Below are 21,346 nucleotides of genomic sequence, written 5' to 3' on the forward strand. Positions count from 1 at the left end.
GGGCATGTGCTCAAGAGAGAAGTTGTTCACGCCTGGGGGAAAGACACAGGGATACAAGTGAGGAGGCTTGGGCCCAAGCAGAGCTGTCCCCCACCATCCAAACCCCAGACAGACCCAGCCCTGCTCCTCCCTCTCTCCCTGCACTGCTACCATTTCCTGTTGAGAGGTTGCCCTTTGGGAAAAGTCTTCCTTCCTCCTTCCTTCATTCCTTCCTTCCTTGGACAAGGTCTGGAGCTGAGACACGCCCAGCCCCACTATCTCTGTGGAAAGGGGGCTGGGGCAAGAAGGACAGGGAAGGTTGTCTACAAGCACCCTATACCCTCTGGCCGGGCACTGCTCATTCTCAGTCTCCTGGAGGGGCTTCTTGCAAACCCCCAAGATCCCCAAGGAGCAGAAGCTCTAGGCCGCAGGCCCCTCTCCCTGCCCCGGCCTCCAGCTGCAGAGCTCAGGTCCTAACTCGATTGTGCACCGTTAATCACTGCGTGTGCCTGCCAGCAGAGTAAACAGGTGGCCTCGGAGATCCTCTCATTCTCATCAATCTCTACCCCGTCAGGCCTCCGTCAGCAATGGGGCTGGCAGGAGGCGCCAAGGGGGCGGGGAAGGGGGGCTGTGGGGCCAAGGTCATGTCAGGTCCTAACAAAAAGGCTGATTGCCCCACAGTGGGAGCCAGAAGGGGAGAAGAAGGCAGGAGATGATGTGGATACATCGCCATTGACATTTGGGGAACCTCTAGGATAGGGGCAAAAGCAATGATTGGAAGTCAACTAGTCTGGCTCTGGCATGTACTAGCTGTGTGACCTTGGACAGGTTACAGAACCTCTCGGTGCCTCGGTTTCTTCATCTGTAAAATAGGAATAATAATTCTACCTGCTTCGTCAGGTTATTACGAAAATTAAATGAGTTAAAACGTAAAACACTGAGAGGGTGACAGCACGTTGCTGGTGCTATGCAAGTGTTTGTTAATATAATGGGACCACAAAATGAAGCACTGCAGGAGACATCGATTTAGCAATTTCCCAGGAAACTCCCTCTTACAGATAGCAGACAGTGTTCTCAGATAGTTAGGCTCCAAGCTGGGGGCAAAACCTGCAAACTGGGAAGGGGTTAAGAGGGCAGATTGTTACCTAACCTCCCTGGGCCTCAGTTTTCTGTCTGCAAAATGGGGACCTTAACTGCGCCTACATCGTGGGGCAGTCGTGAAGATTAAATGAGAAAGTGCACGCAAAGATGTTATGAATGTGGTAGCCAGGAGCAAGCCCTCAATAAAGGGCAGCCAGCTCCTATCGCCTTCCTAGCGTTAGCTCTGCACAACCCCTTACCCACCCCCGCCAATAAAAGGCCTGCACTGGGGCATGAAGGGGATATAAGTGCTGTTATTCCTCTCCCTGAGAAAGAGAGTGGGCGCTTGGCACCAGGCCCTTCTCCCAGCCCAGGCACTCCAGCCCGTCGCCCGGCCCCTCCTAGGCACGGAGCTGGGTGGGCCCCTAGGAGCCGCGGCAGGGGCGCGGAGGGTCCTGGGCGTCACCGAAGCGGCCCCGGGCGGCGGTGACTGAGGTAGAGAACCGCTGGGAGCCAATAAACAAAGGGTAGGGTAAAGGGTAGCCCCCGACCCACCGACGTACTTGCGGCGCCTGCGCAGGGGCGAGGGTCTCGCGGAGACGCGAGTACATTTGACACTGGGGGGACCTTTAGGATCGGGGCAAAAGCAATGATTGGAATTCTACTGGCCTGACTCTGGCACCTACTAGCTGTGTGACCTTGGACAGGTTACTGAACCTCTCGGTGCGTACTTGCGGCGCCTACAAGTGTCTCAGGAGAGGAACCGGGCTGAGGCTCCACTCGCCCGGTGCCTTCCCACCCACCCTTCGTCATCGTGGGCTTCAAGCTTTGGCCTCCGCCTCGCGGGGCCGGGGGGAGACTCGAGGACTCGGCGTCCAGGGAACTGGGGGACGAAGCCAGCAAGGGAAGGAAGGGTGAAACTTCGCCGGGCTGGGAGCAGGGGGACCCTGAAATCCGCACTGCCTCACCCAGCTCACGACCCTGGACGAGCGGATTCCACTGTACAGAGTTGGGGGTTGCCTGTTCTGACCCCAAATTCCCGTCCGAAGCTCCGCCGGGCTCCAGCAGTTTCACGTGGGACCTACACCCGCCTGGGCCCGGGCGCGTACACCCTGTGGCGGAAAGCTGGGGAGCCCAATGTCCGCAGACCCAGCGAAGCAGGGTGGACGCCGTGAATCAGGTGTTTCGAGCAACGAGGGGCGCGAGCTTCCATAGTGCTGGGGAAGGTGCCTGCTTCCTCCGTCTGGGCCGCACATTCACGGTACGTCCAACTCCAAGGCGGCAACCAGTGGCCTGGACTTCCAGGTCGTGTCCTCATAGAAGGGGACAGAGGACGCTTAGGGATGCCCTGTGGGAACGCAGCTCCTCTCCACGGCCCAGTCCGGCGGGGAGTCCGAAACGCCACGTTGCGTTATCTCAGTTCCCAGCATTCACTACCCCTGGCAGGACCCTGGGCGCCGAGTCAACTCAGCGGAGTCTCCGGCAGGGCTATAAGGAGGAACTGCAGGAAAACACAAGAGGCGCCGCTTTCGCGACCGCCCCAAACCCATCTTTTCTTCCGGAACTGCCCGCAAGACTTGGGGCGGGGGAATGGAGCTGCTTCTCCGCACTCCCCCTGCCCTCCGGAGCCCAGCACGTAGCCGGGCAGGAAAGGTGAAGCGTCTACAAGGCCTCAATTTCGAAACCGGACTCGGAAAATCCCGATTTCCTGTCCCAGTAAGATGCCTTTATTGTGGCCGCGTCCGCTCTCGCCTCGGACGGCGGGGACTCTGGGGGCCCCTTGCTGGGCCTGCTCCATGCGCAGCCCTGCCCTGGATTTGAGTTTCTTGTTTTACATCTGGGAATTAGTCTCTCCAGGAGTCCTGGCAGGAGCGGGTGGGGGAGAGAGGAAGTTGAGGACCTAAGACCATTGAAGATGAAGGTGCGAGGAGGGGCGCCCTCAGGCCGACCCGCTGCCTCCCACCCGGACTCAGAATGCATGCCCCAGGACAGAGGAAGCGGCACTGTAAAAGTGGCACATTTAGCTGGGTTTGAGTTTCTGACACAGATTAAAACCAAGGGCGAAGACTTACACTCCAGGTCTGTAGCGCACTCCCGCAGCCTGCTCACTTCATTCCTCCACCCACCTGCGGCCTTGCCGGACCCTGGGAATCTTAAAAATGCTGTCCCACAGTCCCTGCCGTCTCCGGAACGGCAGCCGGTGCTCAGCCCCAGGATGGCTCCAGGCTCACTGACCGCAACCTCCATGAAACCACAGGGACCCACGCCTCTTGTAAATCTACTCATCTGTAAAATGGGAATAATGGAACCTCCCTCATAGAGTTGTGAAAGTAAGTTAAAGAATATAGGCCGGGCGCTGTGGCTCAAGCCTGTAATCCCAGCACTTTGGGAGGCCGAGGCGGATGGATCAGGAGGTCAGCAGATCAAGACTATCCTAGCTAACAAGGTGAAACCCCGTCTCTACTAAAAATACGAAAAATTAGCCGGGCGTGGTGGCATGCGCCTGTGGTCCCAGCTACTCGGGAGTCTGAGGCGGGAGAATCGCTTGAACCCGGGAGGCAGAGGTTGCAGTGAGCCGAGATCGCGCCACTGCACTCGAGCCTGGAGGAAAGAGCGAGACTCCGTCTCTAAATAAATAAATAAATAAAATAAGAATATAGAGGCCGGGCGGATGCGGTGGATCACGCCTGTAATCCCAACACTTTGGGAGGCCAAGGTGGGTGGATTATTTCAGGTCAGGAGTTCGAGACCAGCCTGGCCAACATAGCGAAACGGCGTCTCTACTAAAAATACAAAAATTAGCTGGGCGGTAGTGGCGAGCGCCTGTAATCCCAGCTACTCGGGAGGCTGAGGCAGGAGAATCCCTTGAGCCTAGGAGGCAGAGGTTGCCGGGAAGCCGAGATCACGCCACTGTACTACAGTCTGGGCGACAGAGTGAGACCCTGTCTCACAAATATATATATATATAGAGAGAGAGAGAGAGAGAGAGCACTTAACAGTTCCTGACACATAGTAAGTGCTCAATAAGTGTTATAAAAAAGAACTGCCGGGCGCGGTGGCTCAGTAATCCCAGCACTTTAGAAGGCTGAGGGGGGCGGAGGCGTGCGGATCACTTAAGCTCAGGAGTTCAAGACCAGCCTGGCCAACATGGTGAAACCCTGTCAATAAAAAAATTAAAAAAAAAAAAAAAGCCAGTGGGGTGGCGCGCACCTGTAGTCCCAGCTACTCAGAGTGGGTGAGGGGGTAGGGTTGCGGTGGGAGGATCGCTTGAGCCCGGCAGGCAATTGCAGCGAGCTCTGATCGCGCCACTGCACTCCAGCTTGGCCAAGAGACCGAAACCTGTATTTAAAAAAAAAAAAACAAACAAAAAAAAAACAAAAAAAACACCACAATGATGGCTTTCGCTTTTTGCAGACGCACGTGCCACGTTTTACCTGCAGAAGCTCAACTAACCCGTCAAACAACCTGGTCGGGGAGGTATTTCTACCCTTCTTGTCATTGATGAAGAAACTGAGACCTAGAGAGGGGGCCTAGCTTGCTCAGGCCGCTTCAACTAGAAAAAGGCCAAGCTGAATTCGCATTCAGGGCACTCTCCTCTTCCACAGTAAGGGGGCCGAGACTGCGGCCGAGCCGCACAAGGGCGACTCCACGTTCCCTCGGTGGCCTGGAGGAGTGAATTCTCGACCAGGCAACCAAAAATAACAACCAGCAGGAGCCGAGACCCGAGAATCAGACCCCACCCAACCCAGCCAGAAATGAGGGAGAATTGGAGGGGGTCGCGCGGGGGCGGGGCCAAAGCCCCACGTGCGCCGCCTGCAGCCGCTTCAAGAAGCCCTTTGTCGCGAGCAGCCGCGTTCGTGCCGCACTCGGCGGCTTAAAATAAAGACAATGTTCCCAGCCTCCCTGCGGCTAAATCGGGCGCGAGTGCGGGGGTGGTGAGCGAGCCGGGCGGGAGCGCTTCTCCAGGCCGTATCTCTCTTCTCCCCTCCTGCCTCAGTTTCCCCATCTGATAAGGGTGACCTAGCCAAGTCTGTGCGAGGAAGTCAGAAGAGTGATACAGTGGTGGGGGTGGCGGGGGGCGTCATCCCCCTGCATCCGCAACTGCACAGACTTCAGAAGAAAGCCGCGTGGGACAGAGGGGGGCACTCAGGAGGAGGCAGGGGAAAGCTGGACACCCTCCCCACCCGCCCACAAAATAAGTGTTTTTATTTCTAAAGGGACGTGTGCAGAGGCGGTGGGAGAAGAGAAAAGGGAGACCAAGGAGATTGGGGGGAGGTGGCAAAGAGGGAGCCTGATTCAGATTCGGAAATGGATGTTGAGCGTGGAGGCCTAACACCCCCACACTCAGCCACGTGTACGCGCACAAGTACACGCAGCCCCACCGCGCCGCCCAAGCCGCAACCGCAAACCCAGGGCAGCCCAGCAGGGGGCATCCCGAGTCCGCGCCCAAGGGTAGGGACTGGTCAAGTTCTGACCCAACCCTGACCGGCTGGGTGACCCTGGGATGGAAAGGGGATGCTCACTTAGATTTCTCTCCAAGCTGCTTGACTTCAGCAGGGAGGAGGACTGGGTACCTGCTGGAACCCCAGCTGGCTTTGAGAAGCACAGATGCCCCCACATGTACCTGCATGCAGCAGCCCACCAGTAGCTGCTGACCAAACCCCAGGAACTCCAGTTTCAGCTCCACTTGGCTCCATTGGCCAACTGGACTCCTGGGTGAGAAAGCCCCAGGTTACCCTCAGGCACCAGCATTGGCGGGGTTGTGGGGAGTGGGGAGTGGGGGGCGGCACTTGGTGGGGAAATGAGTAGGGGAAACCCCTGCGCCAGACTCCAGAGCCCTGGACTTAGAGCCAAGCGACCCGAGTCCAAACACCTGCCCACCACATGCTAATCATACCTCTGCTCTTCAGATTTCTCACCTACAAAATGGGGATAATTGATGCTCCCATTCCTTCCCACCTGTCACCGCAGGACTTTGACACAGCCCAGTGGGGCAAAGAACACAGCAGCCCCAGCAGGCAGTCTCTGCAGCCTCCAACTCTCCTCCCCAGTCAGCTCCCAGGGAGGTCTCTAGGGCCAAACGGAGGCGGTGCAAGACCCACATCTCTATGGCAAACTGCCCCCCAGGGGTTCTATCTCTGAGGAAGCTCAACACAGAAGTCCAGACCAGCCTGGCAGGGAGAGATGCTGGCCTCACCCAGTAGGGCTGAGGGAGATGGGGAGGAGGGCTCATCTCGTCCCAGGTACACCCCTGTGAGCCCTGAGTGGGAGTCAGGGGAGACAGAGCTTGACAAGCTGGGAGGAGAGCTGTCTGTCTGCCTGTCTGTCTTCCAAGTGGAAGCTTGGGGTGGAGCAGGCAGGTGGAGGCTGCCTCACTTGTCAGAATTAGCAAGTTCCACAGTTGGGCAACACTCAGCCACACATCAGATACAGACACACGTGTGCACATGCGTCCTGCCTCCAGACTGATAGGGTCACACCTGCACTTACACAGGCTGCATGGTGACATGAGTACACAGGGACACAAACATGCAGGGCACTCAGCCGCACATGGGACAGGCACCTGGCCCTCTACTCATCCCCAAAAAGCAGACACCCGTATACCCTAACAACGGGCTATGCATAGCCCAATGCTAGCGCACACAGCCCAGCACGCGGGCACATTCACTCAGCCCCCGGGCGGGCGGGTGCACCAGCCCTCTGGGTCTGTTCCAAGTTGGAGCCTCTCACGTGAGGCCCAATGTGTCATTTCCAAACAGAAGGAATCTAGCTCTCTCGCAGCAGGGAGGAAGAGCAGGGTGTGTAGTTGGGTGGGTGGGTGCGTGGGCATGTGCAGGGGGGAGGGCGTGTGTGCGAGGGAAGCAGGCATGTGAATACCGGGGGGCATGTGTGTTGGGGCACAGTGCACACTATGGGGCTGGGGGCTCTAAGGTTGGGTGGGGGGAGGAGCCCAAGGAAACAGTGTGCCTTTGTGAGGGTGTGTGTGCCGCCGGGTCTGTGCAGTGGGTGTGGGTGTTTGTCTCCCTGTATCCGCCTTCTCTCCCGTCCTGGACTTTTAGCCTTCCTGGGCTCGCCTTCCTCATGTCCTTCCTCCTCCCTCTTGGGGCTCAAACTGGGTGCCCTGGTGAAGGAGGGGGCACACTCCAGAACCTAGTCCAACCCCAGACGCTGCCTGAGGCTTCCCTCCAGCTCCCCTCCCTTCCTTTTCTCTCTTCCTCCCTCCCTCTCTTTCCCTTTCTCCCTCCCCCCTAAGGCTGGCGTGCCAGGGGGTGGGACATGCCAATCACTGGCTGTGCCTCTCCCGCTGCCAGCACAGGGCGCAGCTCCCCCTGGGAGCCAGGTGTTTGGGTCCCTGGAGACGCTGCCGGCCCCCAGGGAGGCAGTGGGGCTGAGGACCCTACAGACCCCTCTTCAGCCCCGTGGTGAGTACATTTGGGAGGGTTTGGGAGGGGCTGCACTGAGGTAGAGGGTAGGAGGGTCCTGGGGAGCGGGGGAGGGCAGGGACCAGGATGAGATGGAAATAGGGACGGACTCACAGAGATAGGAGGAGGCCAGGGAGGGTTCTAGAGGGCAAGGGGGCTCTGTAGCATTGAACACTGGCTGCTCCAAACACTCGGCCTCCTGGCTTTGAGTGGATATATCTGATGTTTTTCTGGGCTTCGGCTGGCAGAGGAGATGGAGACCCCCCTCAGGAAACTGGACCTGAGGCCCAGAAGGGATTAGGCTGCCTGGTAGCAAGCAGAGCCCCCAACACCCTAGGGGCAGAGTGGGAAGGGCAAAGGGCCAGGAAGCAGCCCTTGCCACCAGCATCCTGTGGGAGGTTGACCCCTATCTTGATGGGGGTGCCAGTCCCAGAACCTCCTCCTCTCCTCCCTCAGGGCACCCTGAAACCCACCACCCCCGTCCACCTCAGCTCCCCCGAGATGGACTGAATCAGGCTGCTGGTGTCAGGCCAGAAGCCAGCAGGAGACCAGGCAAAGAGCCCCAGGGCTCTTTGGGGACAAATGGGCATGTGGATGGCCACACTGGCCAGGGAAGGTGGCCCTGACGTGCGCAGGGGCCCAGAGGACCCTCCTTATGTTTCTAGTATCTTGGGCTCCCGCAGGGTGGATCTCAGTCCTATATCCAGGCAATGCATGGATACCAATGGGCACCCATGCCAGGTACTCACCCCAGTGCCCGCAGACTGCACAATGTGGGGATGGGCTAGGGGCCAGGAACTCTGATGCTTGTAGAGTTGTCAGCTCCTGGGCAGGCCAGCTGGGGAGGGGGTCGTCAGCTCTCATTAGGTCATCCAGACATGTGCAGCTTAGAGGTTATCAGAGTCAATGGAGAGGGGTTCACATCTTTGCACAAAATACACCTGCAGCTCCACCTAGACTGACCCAGGACCCCTGCCCAACTGGCTGGAAGGAGTCGGGCAGTCTCCAGTGGCCAGACAGTCTCCTTTCTCGGGGTAATCAGCTGTTCACTGGGCTGTCAGATGAGAGTTCTCTGCCCTCTGACCTCAGCCACCAGGCAAGCTGCAGTCGCTATCGCGGCTGAGATATGAAAGGGAAGGAGGTAGTGAAATGGGCTGCAGAAGATGTGAGTCTTGGCTCGCAGCTGACAGCTGGCGGTTGGAGTTCTGAGAACTGGATTCTGAAGTGTAATGGGGAGTCCAAAGTGTCAAGAAGGGGCTAACCAGAGGTCATGTCAGACCTAGAAAGGAGGCTTTCTATTGTATGGAGGGACTGAGGCTGAGAAAGGGAAAGGGACATGCTCATGGTCGGAGAAGGGATATGTAGGGATCCGGTTGGAGCTTGGACCCCTTCTCCGCATCCTCAGCACAACACTGCACTGCCGCCTCCATGAGCAGGAAGATGGGGTGGGAGAGCAGGGGGCGCAGTAAGCTCTCAGACGCAGAAGCTTGGGTTCCCAGCAGGCGGGGAGAGGTGGGTGAATTGCGCTGGGTTTCTGCTCTGCTGTGGTGCCATGGTGATGCCTACAAGGATGGAGGAGGGAGGGAGAGAGAAGAAAGGAAATGAGGAGGAGAGTGCAAGGAGCCAGGAGCAGGGGGCTTGCGGAGAGGAGGATGAGGGACCCAGAACCTCTGATGCCACACTGGCAGAGTGAGGTCTAGGGTCCAGCTGCTCATGCCCAGGCTCTGGCATGGTCTGGCCAAAGTCAGGCAACTGCTTAAGATCCATCATGGGTGAGCAAATTTGGCAGTGATTCTAGGGCTGATGCTCCTTTTCCAGCTAAGCGGTGTGTTTTATGTAGCATTTAACTGATGGCTGCTGCCCTCCACAAGGCTAGTTGGCCCTCCCAATGGCAACTGTTGAGCCTTAAAAATGTGATAAATTCTATCTGTTTACTCCCTCATTCCCAAAGCCAGACATCAGGGGTGGAAGTTTTGTGTACCTTAATGGGTCAAGAGCTGCTGTCAAGGAAAAGTTAACCCCGAGGATAGAGCTTCCTTGTATGGGCTGGCTTCTGGGGTCAGGCCCTAGCAGAAGGGATCAGTGAGTAGACCTGGCCAGAAGGAGTGCCCTCCTCATTGCATATGTGAGGCCTCAGGTACCCAACCCCACAGCCCCCTCCACATATCTCCCGCTCCCCAGTGTTATCCCCTCTTCCTAACCAGGACTCTACCAGCTTCCAGGCCCAGAATCACAAGATGGCTCCGTTCCTCCCTCCTAAATATCTTCCCCAGCATCCCCTCATGCCCTCACTGCTCTTCTGTACTCCTTGGCCAGTGGTAAGTTCAGAAAAGCCTGGTGTTCAGGAATCCCTCTCCCCATTTCTCTTTCCCTGCCTCCCCCATTGGTTCTCTCTGCTCCCAGTTCCTCTCACGAGCCAGATCCCCAGCCCCTAGGGATTGGTCCTGGGCGCTGGCAGTCAACAGTCTGGCCTGCTGTAATAAAGTCTCTGACCTCATCCCTTAACCCTTTGAGCCCAGGCTAACATTCTCCTCTCCCCAGTGACAAATGCTTTGGTACGTCCATGTCTGTCCTGGCACCTCACTTAGCTTCCCTGCAGCCGGGTGAGGCAGGGTTTCCTTGGTCCATTTTACAGACAAGGATGCTCTTGGCTGTTTTTCTCCTATGCTCTCCAGCCAGGCAGGGCCTCACTCAGGGAAGCAGGGACCCGGCAGATGAGATGTGGGAGCTCAAGGGAGAAGAGGGGCCTCCGGACCATGCTCTGGACCTGGTCCTGACCCCACAGGCTCACCCTCAGGCTCCAGGATCTGAAGTTGAGTACACACACGTACATTTAGTCCACAGGTATTTATTGAACAACTACTATGTGCCAAGCCCTGGGATAAAGCATTGAATGAGACAGACACAGCCCTTACCCTGCCCTTTAAAGAGCTCCAGTAGACCCACCCTCTTCCCACAGCACTGTCATCACACATCACACAGATATACAACAGACACTGCCGCGCACACAAGGAGGCCAGATTCCGAAAGAAGGACCGATTGCTCATCGTTAACTGATTCAAAGTAGGGCTTGAGTAAGCTAGCTGAGGTGGGCAAGGAGGCTGGCAAACCCCCCCAACCCCTCAAGAGCAGGAGGAGGGTTCAAGAGGTTGATCTCGGAGGCAGACGGCCTGGATCCAAATCCTGGTTGCATCGCTGATGAGCTGTAAGGTCCTTCAGGTCTTGAAGCCTCAGGTTAGGCCTTTTGCAAACTGGGGATAGCAGGACCTACTTCACAAGGAGTTCTAACAGGTAGATCAGATCGAGTTTATAATGTTTATGTATATAATGCTTACAGCCATGTCTGGTATATAGTATGCAGCCAGTAAATACCAGTTACTATAATATGAGTAATTTTTCTTTGCTGCTATTATGTGTAAGGAGTATTAGTGATACTATTAAAGGCTTCTAACAGCCTTCATCAGGAGGCCGCAGTCCTGGAGAGAAGCCCCTCCTTGCTTCCTCACTATCTTCCTGAACTCCAGGTGAAACACCCTCTGAGGATGAGTCCCCACAAAGCTATGGACTCACCTCCACCATTCCCAGCCTTGCTCAGCAATGCATATACCCTCACACACAAACACTCATCCTAGGAGTTCACCGTATTCCACAGAAGGGCCACCAGGTCAGGACGGTCATTTACCCAAGGTCACATAACAAGACAAGAGCTGGCAGCTAGGCAGAGGCAGTGCCAAGGACTGCCTCAGGGGGTCTTCCTGCTGCCCACTGCAATCCCCATTGACAAACTCACTGCATATATGAGCCCCAGCCCCCATGGATGCCTTCACAGGATGTGCCCTGCAAATGCAGCTTCAAGCCCCCTTTTCAACCAGCTGGCTGTCCTAAGTCACTCCTTTTTTAGGGATTCTAGAGCTACCACTGAACCCCATACCCTAACCCTCAGCCTAGGGCTGGTCTCCCCAGGGGAATCCGCCACAATCATGGGAAACCAGGTTCTTTCACAGCCACCATCTCACTGATCCCACAGGAACCTTGGACAGGTAGAAGACTGCCCCACATCAACAGTTAAGGAGATTTGGACAAGGTCACACAGAAGGGACTAGAGCACGTCTCCAGGAACCTTCTCCTGAGTTCTTTCCCTGTCCAAGAGAGGGCTGGGAGTGAGGACCTCTGCTTCTGATATAGAGGAAAGGCAGTCATTCATTGATGGGTCTGTTCTTGGGCTGCGTCATAAGGGGCAGAAGATCTAGATGGTGGCAAGAATCAGGTTCCAATTCTCTGGAACCTCTGGCGACTTCTCTACCTGCCACCTGCCCCGGGTGAGAGGCCTTAGCCCTCATCCACATAAGTGGGGCAGAGGGGTTTTGTCGAGGTGGAAAGCACACAGGCTTGGAGCCCACAGGTCTGGGTCAGAATCCCACCTCCACCACTTCTGTGGGACCATCAGAAATCTACTTTGCACCCTGAGCCTCAATGCCCTTACCTATAATATAAAGATAGAGCCCCCCATGGGATGTCCACCGAGGTGTCCTGTGATTAAGGGAAAGAATATATATTAAGTGCCTGCCAGCCAGGAGGCATTAATTATGGTGGTTAGCAATATGACCATTAAAATGGGAGATTTGGCAGGAATTTCCAGACATCAAGGCAAGGGACTGCCGGCTTCCTCACCTCCAAGGACCCCTCTAGGAGAGGTCCTCATCTCCAAGGACTCCTTGAGTTACTTCTTCTCACAAACCCCTTGTTCTGAAAGCATTTTTTAATTCACCAAAGTTATAGCTAGCCTTGTGATAGGCACTGTATTTCCAACCTGAGTTGATGTCATTTCCAGCCCCAAGTGAGATAATGTAAGTGAGCCTTCAGCCTTGCCTCAGGGACTTGGGTTCTTTCTGTTCAGCACCTTGAGATGTTGGTTTTCTGACTCTGTAAAATCTCCCCAGACACCAGGCTTGTCCAACTCCTCCATTGCAAATGAGCAAACTGGGAACCAGAGTAGGGGCGTGCCTGGGGTCTGGAGGGGAAGCGGCGTGGTGGGAAGAGGCTGGACACTGGATCAGGAGAAGGAGTGGAGAATAACACCAGGGCCAGGCGCAGTGGCTCATGCCTATAATCCCAGTACTTTGGGAGGCTGAGGCGGGCGGATCACCTGAGGTCAGGAGTTTGAGACCAGCCTTGCCAACATGGTGAAACCCTGTCTCTCCTAAAAATACAAAAATTAGTTGAGTGTAGTGGCAGGAGCCTATAATCCCAGCTACTCGGGAGGCTGAGGCAGGAGGATCGCTTGAATCCAGAAGGCAGAGGTTGCAGTGAGCTGAAATCACATCACTACACTCCAGCCTGGGTGACAGAGTGAGAGTCCATCTCAAAATAATAATAATAATAATAACAATAAGGCTTTAACTTTTAAACTGAGTGTCTGTTTCAGTGCCAGGCACTCTGAACGGTATCATCCTCACAGCTGGGGATGAGGGCAGCAGGGGAATGAAAGGTTGACTGGTTACTGATGGTCACACAGCAAGGAAGGCTCAGCGCCAAGCTTCAAACCCAAGACTGGGAACTACAAGGCCAGGACTAGGGTGAATCAAGCGAGGCACTCACTTAGGAGCAAAATTTAAGAGGGGGACATAAAAATACTCACTAAACAAGAGAAATAATATCATAATAATATTTTTTTAAATCAAATAGCAAATTCCAGCCCACAGGCTGGCTGGCTGTTTTTGTAACTAAAGTTTTATTGGAACCAGGGTCAGGATTAGGGTGAGGTGAGTGAGAAAGGGCTGTGCAAGTGCAGAGTGGACCCTGTCTTTATTTAACATGTTGTTCATCTTGGATTTTTTTGCATTAACTTCCATTTTTGTAAATATTACATTAAAATATTTTCTTGATTACTAAGTTTTGGGGCACCCCTTACATTTTGCACTAGAGGCAAGTGCCTGATTTTCACCTTACCCTAGTCCTAGCCTGCTGAGGTATAAGGAGTCAAGCTTCTTTTTTTTTTTTTTTTTTTTGAGATAGGGTCTCACTCTGTCACCCAGGCTGGAGTGCAGTGGCGTGATCGCAGCTCACTGCAACCTCTGCCTCCTGGGCTTAAGTGATCCTCCTGCCTCAGCCTCCCAAGTAGCTGGGACCATAGGTGCCCACCACCATGCCCGGCTAATTTTTATATTTTTAGTAGAGACAGGGTTTCACCAAGTTGCTGAGGCTGGTCTCGAACTCATGAGCTCATGTGATCCATCTGCCTCAACCTCCCAGAATGCTAGGATTACAGGAGTAAGCCACCACGCCAGGCCTAAGGAGTCAGGCTTTAAAGGCTGCACCATGCCCAGGCAGATGAGAGGCCCCTGCAGCAGGGCAGGGTGCAGCCTCTCAGGCTAGCGACCTCCTCTTGTCTAACTCAGCCTTTGCAGGTCTTTGCCCAGGGCCCAGGGCTACAGAGCTGATCCAAACTACCAGGAGAGTATGGCATGGGGGGCAGTACCCAATCTAGGAGCCAGGAGACCTTGGACTAGACGATGCATTCTACTCCCTTTTCTCTGGGCCTCAGCTGCTCCCTGTGAGCAATGGGCACTAGATAGCACTGAACTCAGAAGATGACAGTGACAAGAGTTGCACAAATTCTCAAATTCTCAAGGGTAGTGTCTACCAGTGGCCTCACTGGGGAAAGCCCCAGCCTAATCCCAGCCTCCAGCCCAGTGGCTGACTTTGTTTAAGGGAAAGGGTACAGCAAAACTCAGTAATCAAGACAAATCATATTTTAATGTAATATTTTTAGAATTCAAATTAGCAAACTATGATCCCCAGGCTGGCCTTCGGTTTTTGTAAATGAAATTTCAATGGAACAAACTGCTTGGGCTCAAATCCTAGTTCCTACCTTCCTTGCATGATCTCGTACAAATTCCCTTGCTTTTCTCAGTCTCAGCTTCCTTATCTATAAAATGGAGACAATAGGCCAGGCGCAGTGGCTCACGCCTGTAATCCCAGCACTTTGGGAGCCCGAGGCAGGCGGATCACAAGGTCAGGAGATCAAGACCATCTTGGCTAACACGGTAAAACCCCGTCTCTACTAAAAATACAAAAATTTAGCCGGGCATGGTGGTGGCAGGCGCCTGTAGTCCCAGCTACTCAGGAGGCTGAGGCAGGAGAATGGTGTGAACCTGGAGGCGGAGGTTGCAGTGAGCCAAGATTGTGCCAGTGCACTCCAGCCTGGGTAACAGAGCGAGACTCCATCTCAAAAAAAAAAAAGAAAAAGAAAATGGAGACAATAGCTGCAGTGAGCCGAGATCGCGCAACTGCACTCCAGCCTGTATGACAGAGTGAGACTCCATCTCAAAAAAAAAATGGAGACAACAGCCATCCCTTGATCCTAGGCTCCTGTTAAGATTAAATAAGATTATGCATATAAACCCTTTAACAGCAACTGGCACTCAGGGAGCTTGCAATAACAACAATGAGCATTATTATTACTAGTTGCTATTGTCATAGTATCAGACATTTCTCTTTTTTTTTTTTTTTTTTTTTGAGACAGAGTTTCACTCTTATTGCCCAGGAGGGAGTGCAATGGCACAATCTTGGCTCACCACAACCTCTGCTTCCTGGGTTCAAGCAATTCTCCTGCCTCAGCCTCCAGAGTAGCTAGGATTACAGCCATGTACCACCACGCCTGGCTAATTTTGTATTTTTAGTAGAGACAGAGTTTCACTACGTTGGCCAGGCTGGTCTTGAACTCCTGACCTCAGGTGATCCACCCGCCTTGGCCTCCCAAAGTGCTGGGATTACAGGCGTGAGCCACCGCACCCGGCCAAGAAGTAGACATTTCTAGGCAGCCTAGCACCCTCATTGCTACACATCCTGAGAGTTAAAGGAGACCTACTGTTTACCATGTGCCAGGGCCATTCTAAGCACCTTACATGCATTGATTCATTTAATCCTCATCACCTGAAAAGAGGTGACAGTCTTGCTAATGGGTATTATCCCATTTTTCAGTTGAGGAAACCTAGGCATATAGAAGTTATATCACTAGCAATAATCACACATCCAGTGAACAGGATAGACTGGATTCAAATCCAGACAGTCTGGCTCCGGAGTCCAGGTTGCACATGCCGCCTCATGTGCAAACTGTCCCAGACACACAAGCACACACTGCCAGCTGCAGTCCTTGCTCATTCTGTCCCCCACTGAACTCACCACGCTGTCAGTGACTTGCACACACTGAGGGTTCACAGCAAGCCATGGAGATGCCCTCAACCACAAACCACCCAGGCCACCTATCACAGCAGCCTGTCACAGGCCAGGTGCCCAAGGAACACCAGGGCTCAGTGGGCCCTTGCCCAACATCTCTCCCTTGGAATTTTCCCAACAATATAGCCCCTGGAGGCCACAGCTGAGGGTCAGGGGACCCTCAACCTCTTCAATGGACAGACAGATGCCTGAGACCCAGAGCAGGAATGGACCCACCAAATCACATGGCAGCAAGCCCCTGGCTGAGCTGCCTGGACCCTTACCCTTCCATCTGGCTTCACTGTGGCTGTGGGAGCCTCCTGCCCAGCCAGCAGGTTGTTAAGGGCCCTGGCCTTTCTCTTTACCCAGCCTTAGTGCCTGGACCAGATTCCAGATCCAAGAAAAGTCTGGGGGATCTTCCCATTCCCCTTGCTTCCCCCCACTCAGCTGGGGCCCAGGAACAGAGCCAGGAGAGGGAGGGAAGCCCCCCACACCCCATGGGTCCAGACCCCCACCGAGCTAGGAGCTGAGGCCCTCATCCCTGCTTCCTGCTTTTGCCCCAGACCTTCATTTTTTTTTCCTTTTTTTTTTTTTTTTTTTTTTGAGACGGAGTCTCGCTCTGTTGCCCAGGCTGGAGTGCAGTGGCGCAGTCTTGACTCACTGCAACCTCCACTCCCAGGTTCAAGCGATTCTCCTGCCTCAGTCTCCCAAGTAGCTGGGACTACAGACGCGCGCCACCACACCTGGCTAATTTTTTGTATTTTTAGTAGAGATGGGGTTTCACCACGTTAGCCAGGATGGTCTCGATCTCCTGACCTCATGATCCGCCTGCCTCTGCCTCCCAAAGTGCTGGGATCACAGGCATGAGCCACTGCGCCGGCCTGCCCCAGACCTTCTTACTACCAACTGAGTGTCTGAGTCCAGCACAATTTTCCCTGCTGCCCTCATAGAGAATTCAATTCAGCCCCAAATACCACCCCCTACATACATATGTAAACCCACATGCGCAGAAAAACGGGCAGAAAAAAATACACACACGTGCACACCCCTAAGGCCCCTCTGTTCCCATCTCTCTCTGTCTATCTTCTCAGGAGCTCCCCTTTCTTCCCATCTCTCCTTATTAGTGGAAGAATCCCACTGGAGCACCACATACCCAGGGAGATTGAGAACGGCTTCTTTTCTTTTTTTCCTCTTTTAGGACAAATTTCCGTTCTCGCGGGTTCTTATCATATCTCTGTCACCATGGCCAAGTCTTGCAGCTGCTCAGAGCCACAGTTCCCTCACAGTGAGATGGGTATGATAAGAGCCCTTTCTCCTAGAGATGTACAACAGTTAAATTAGATAATTCGTTTAGGTGGTTAGTAACTGTGTCTGGCGTGCAGTGACTACTCAGTAAGTGAGGGCTTTAATAAAGTTGAGTGAAATGCTTTGAGAATCTGGCAGGACTGTATACAAAGTGAGTTTCCCAACTCCTGCAACCCGAGTTATGTAAGACAGGAATTTGTAGTAATTTCCCAGTGAGAAAATGGAGGCCCGGAGTCTGAACGGTAAAACTGGAATGAAGATTCAAATCCCTGGATCCCAAAGCCACTCCACGCTGCTGGCAAATCCACTTATGGCTGGGAAAGTGCATGATAAATGACCATGAGTGGGCACCAGTAAGGGAGGGCAATGCTATCTGGTCTGAAGCTCTGCAAGGGCAGGAATTACATCCCTAGCATTTTCCAATAAGGCCTATCAGAAATGCCCAGTGGCCCAACCAAAGCCCATGTCCTCTCTTTTCAGGTGATGACTTTCCTCTGAGGAAGCCCTGTAGTGTGCCTGGAGGAAGGGGCTCTCCAACCCCAGCCCCACCTAGCCACCATGAACACCTCAGCCCCACCTGCTGTCAGCCCCAACATCACTGTCCTGGCACCAGGAAAGGGTCCCTGGCAAGTGGCCTTCATTGGGATCACCACGGGCCTCCTGTCGCTAGCCACAGTGACAGGCAACCTGCTGGTACTCATCTCTTTCAAGGTCAACACGGAGCTCAAGACAGTCAATAACTACTTCCTGCTGAGCCTGGCCTGTGCTGACCTCATCATCGGTACCTTCTCCATGAACCTCTACACCACATACCTGCTCATGGGCCACTGGGCTCTGGGCACACTGGCTTGCGACCTCTGGCTGGCCCTGGACTATGTGGCCAGCAATGCCTCCGTCATGAATCTGCTGCTCATCAGCTTTGACCGCTACTTCTCCGTGACTCGGCCCCTGAGCTACCGCGCCAAGCGCACACCCCGCCGGGCAGCTCTGATGATCGGCCTGGCCTGGCTGGTTTCCTTTGTCCTCTGGGCCCCAGCCATCCTCTTCTGGCAGTACCTGGTAGGGGAGCGGACAGTGTTAGCTGGGCAGTGCTACATCCAGTTCCTCTCCCAGCCCATCATCACCTTTGGCACAGCCATGGCTGCCTTCTACCTCCCTGTCACAGTCATGTGCACGCTCTACTGGCGCATCTACCGGGAGACAGAGAACCGAGCACGGGAGCTGGCAGCCCTTCAGGGCTCTGAGACACCAGGCAAAGGGGGTGGCAGCAGCAGCAGCTCAGAGAGGTCTCAGCCAGGGGCTGAGGGCTCACCAGAGACTCCTCCAGGCCGCTGCTGTCGCTGCTGCCGGGCCCCCAGGCTGCTGCAGGCCTACAGCTGGAAGGAAGAAGAGGAAGAGGACGAAGGCTCTATGGAGTCCCTCACATCCTCAGAGGGAGAGGAGCCTGGCTCCGAAGTGGTGATCAAGATGCCAATGGTGGACCCCGAGGCACAGGCCCCCACCAAGCAGCCCCCACGGAGCTCCCCAAATACAGTCAAGAGGCCGACTAAGAAAGGGCGTGATCGAGCTGGCAAGGGCCAGAAGCCCCGTGGAAAGGAGCAGCTGGCCAAACGGAAGACCTTCTCACTGGTCAAGGAGAAGAAGGCGGCTCGGACCCTGAGTGCCATCCTCCTGGCTTTCATCCTCACCTGGACACCGTACAACATCATGGTGCTGGTGTCCACCTTCTGCAAGGACTGTGTTCCCGAGACCCTGTGGGAGCTGGGCTACTGGCTGTGCTACGTCAACAGCACCATCAACCCCATGTGCTACGCACTCTGCAACAAAGCCTTCCGGGACACCTTTCGCCTGCTACTGCTTTGCCGCTGGGACAAGAGACGCTGGCGCAAGATCCCCAAGCGCCCCGGCTCCGTGCACCGCACTCCCTCCCGCCAATGCTGATGGTCCCCTCTCCTGCATCCCTCCACCCCAGTCCCCGGGAAAGGCCGGTGGGAAGAGGGCAGGGGCTGCATCCTCAGCCCCAGGGCCCTGCTCAGGCCTCACCTGGCTTCCCAGGCCCCTGGGTCACCTTCCTGGGCAGCCCAGAGAGACCCTGCCAACTTTCCAGACTTCGCTATTCCCAGGCAGGGAGGGAAACCCGGGGAACTGGTTTTTCTGTTCCCTGCTGGGTGGGAATGCGCTCTTCACCAGGAAGAAGGCCCGGGAGGAGGATCCGGGCTTTGGACTCCTTGTTTGCCTTTAGGCAGGAAGTCAGGAGCCAGCAGGGCGGGCCAGGAGAAAGAAGGCTTAACATTAAGTATTCCTTGGCCCAGCGGCGGCCCGGATTGCGGTGTGAGATGGTGCCCCCTGCGGGGCACAGCCAGAAACTGAACTGGCCACTGGGAGAAAAGCCTGATGACAGGGAGCTGGGGAATCCCCTCGCTTCATAGGCAGAGCCCGCCCACCTGGGCCCTAGGCATACTCTCCAGGATTGTCCACAAATGTCCTCAGAGGGTCCGTAGGTGGGTCAACTCCAAGGCAAATGGCCAAGCATCAGCAAGACAATGACACTGGAAGGGTCCGGCTTGGCTAGTCACATATCAAGTCCCAAGGCAGCAACAGGACCAGGAGCCAGGTGTCCTGACTGTCCTACAATATCATTTTCCTGGGAGTGGGAGTCAAGTGTGCCTGCTATCCAGCCCCAAATCCATACCCCCTGCCCCAGAGAAGCCTCAGTCCCTCCCTCCTGGCTCACAGCCACCACCTGGATGGATCTGCTCCATGCAGATCTAGCCAGGCCTCCCGCATGCTGCCTGCCTCCGGCCCTGCCCCACACAGGCCTGGCCCAGCCAGCAGGTTCTCTCCTGTGAGCTCCCCAATCCAACCCATGCATGGCCTCCCAGCCACCCGGATCTCCAGGCCCAGCCTGGCCCCAAATGTTCTTTCCTTTCATCCTCAGCAAGTGCTGAGTCTGTGAATAAAGCCACATAACCAGCGGGCACTAAGGGGCCTTCCTAACTGTGTTGGCTCAAGGCCTTGGTCTCAGGCCAGGGCTGGATGGGGCAGGGAGGGCCCAAGTACTTTGGAATGTGGGCCGTGGCCCTGAAAGTGGTTCTAGGAGGGCCAGCACTGCATGGTTGGATCTACTAAAGCCTGGGGACCCCAGCACCGTGGAGTCCCTGGCTCAGGTGAGTGGGGCTATAAAAGGCAGACCTGACCTCTGGAAGTGAGGCAGCTAAGTGAAATAAACCAACCCTGCCCATATCCCTGCATATTCTCTATTGGCTCTGCCATACCCAGGGAGAACAGAACTCTTCCAAACCCCCATTTACACATGAGGAGATAAGGCCCAGAGATCCAGGAGGATTGTTCAGGGTTACCCCACAGAGCAACACCCAGCCTTCCAGGCAATTCATAACCTCCTGACCTCTGGACTGAGTAGATGAGAGCCTAAAGTATTTAGGCCAAAACACTTCATCAGGATGACCCTCAGGTCAGGTTATAAGGCACTTCTTTGGTGAAGGGTCCCCAAAGCCCAACGCAAAGGAATTCTAGAGAGGTTAATCCCGTAGCCTGGAGTAGAGGTTTCCAAGACCATCATTGGGTTCAGTGATTTGCTAGAATGATGCATAGAACTCAGCAAAGCTATTATCCTCACAGTTTATTACAGTGAAAGAACATAGAGCATAAAACAGCAACAGCAAAAGGTGCACAGAGCAGAAACCAGGAGAGACCAGATACAAACTTCCAGTTGTCCTCTCCCAGTGGAGTCGTGCAGTGCCCAGTCTTCCAAGCAATGATGTATGACCAAAAAAATGAAGTACTGCCAACCAAGAAAGCTCACCAGAGCTTTGGTGTCCAATGTTCTTACTGGAGGCTGATCATGTACGCATAGCTGACCACCCACAAGGTTGACCTTACTTAGTCTCCAGCCCTTCCAGAAGTTAAACTGATACCATGTGGCCCAAAGAGCAAAGGTAAGCAAAAACACTTACCAGGCAGGATATTCCAAGGGTTTAGTGTTATCGTCCAGGAGCCAGGCAAGGCCGCCAAACCTTTCTTTGAAATGTGCAAATGTGCAGGGTTCAGATAATCCAGACCTGCTGAGTGAATCTTTCAGTTCACAGTGGTACTGACCGGTAGCCCCAGTATCACCTGGGAACTTGTTAGCTATGAGAATTCTCAGGGTACCCCTAGATTTACTAAATCAGAAACTCTGTGGAACTCGCCACCTATTTTTAACAAGCCCTCTAGGTGTTCTGATGCAGGGTAAAGTTTGAGAATTGTTGGCCTAGAGGGATGAGGTCCTGGGTGGAGCTAAGCCCTTGCAGAGGGAGGAGCGGGGATTCAGCCCACTTGCAGTC

General features: G+C 54.7%; 1 protein-coding gene across 1 annotated transcript; it reads left to right on the forward strand.

The window, feature by feature from the left end:
• The first annotated feature begins 7,403 nt into the window (after positions 1-7,403).
• On the forward strand, positions 7,404-19,983 carry CHRM1 (cholinergic receptor muscarinic 1). Its single transcript, XM_054441341.2, has 2 exons — positions 7,404-7,481; positions 17,484-19,983. Exon 2 carries the CDS (start codon positions 17,562-17,564, stop codon positions 18,942-18,944), a length of 1,383 nt encoding a protein of 460 aa, XP_054297316.1. The 5' UTR covers positions 7,404-7,481; positions 17,484-17,561; the 3' UTR covers positions 18,945-19,983.
• Positions 19,984-21,346: the final 1,363 nt, after the last annotated feature.

This window comes from Pongo pygmaeus, chromosome 9, assembly GCF_028885625.2.
Source record: "Pongo pygmaeus isolate AG05252 chromosome 9, NHGRI_mPonPyg2-v2.0_pri, whole genome shotgun sequence".
Taxonomy (NCBI): Eukaryota; Metazoa; Chordata; class Mammalia; order Primates; family Hominidae; genus Pongo; species Pongo pygmaeus.

Coding starts and splice junctions, on each gene's coding strand:
- CHRM1 (XM_054441341.2), top strand. CDS start 17,562: ATGAACACCTCAGCCCCACCTGCTGTCAGCCCCAACATCACTGTCCTG.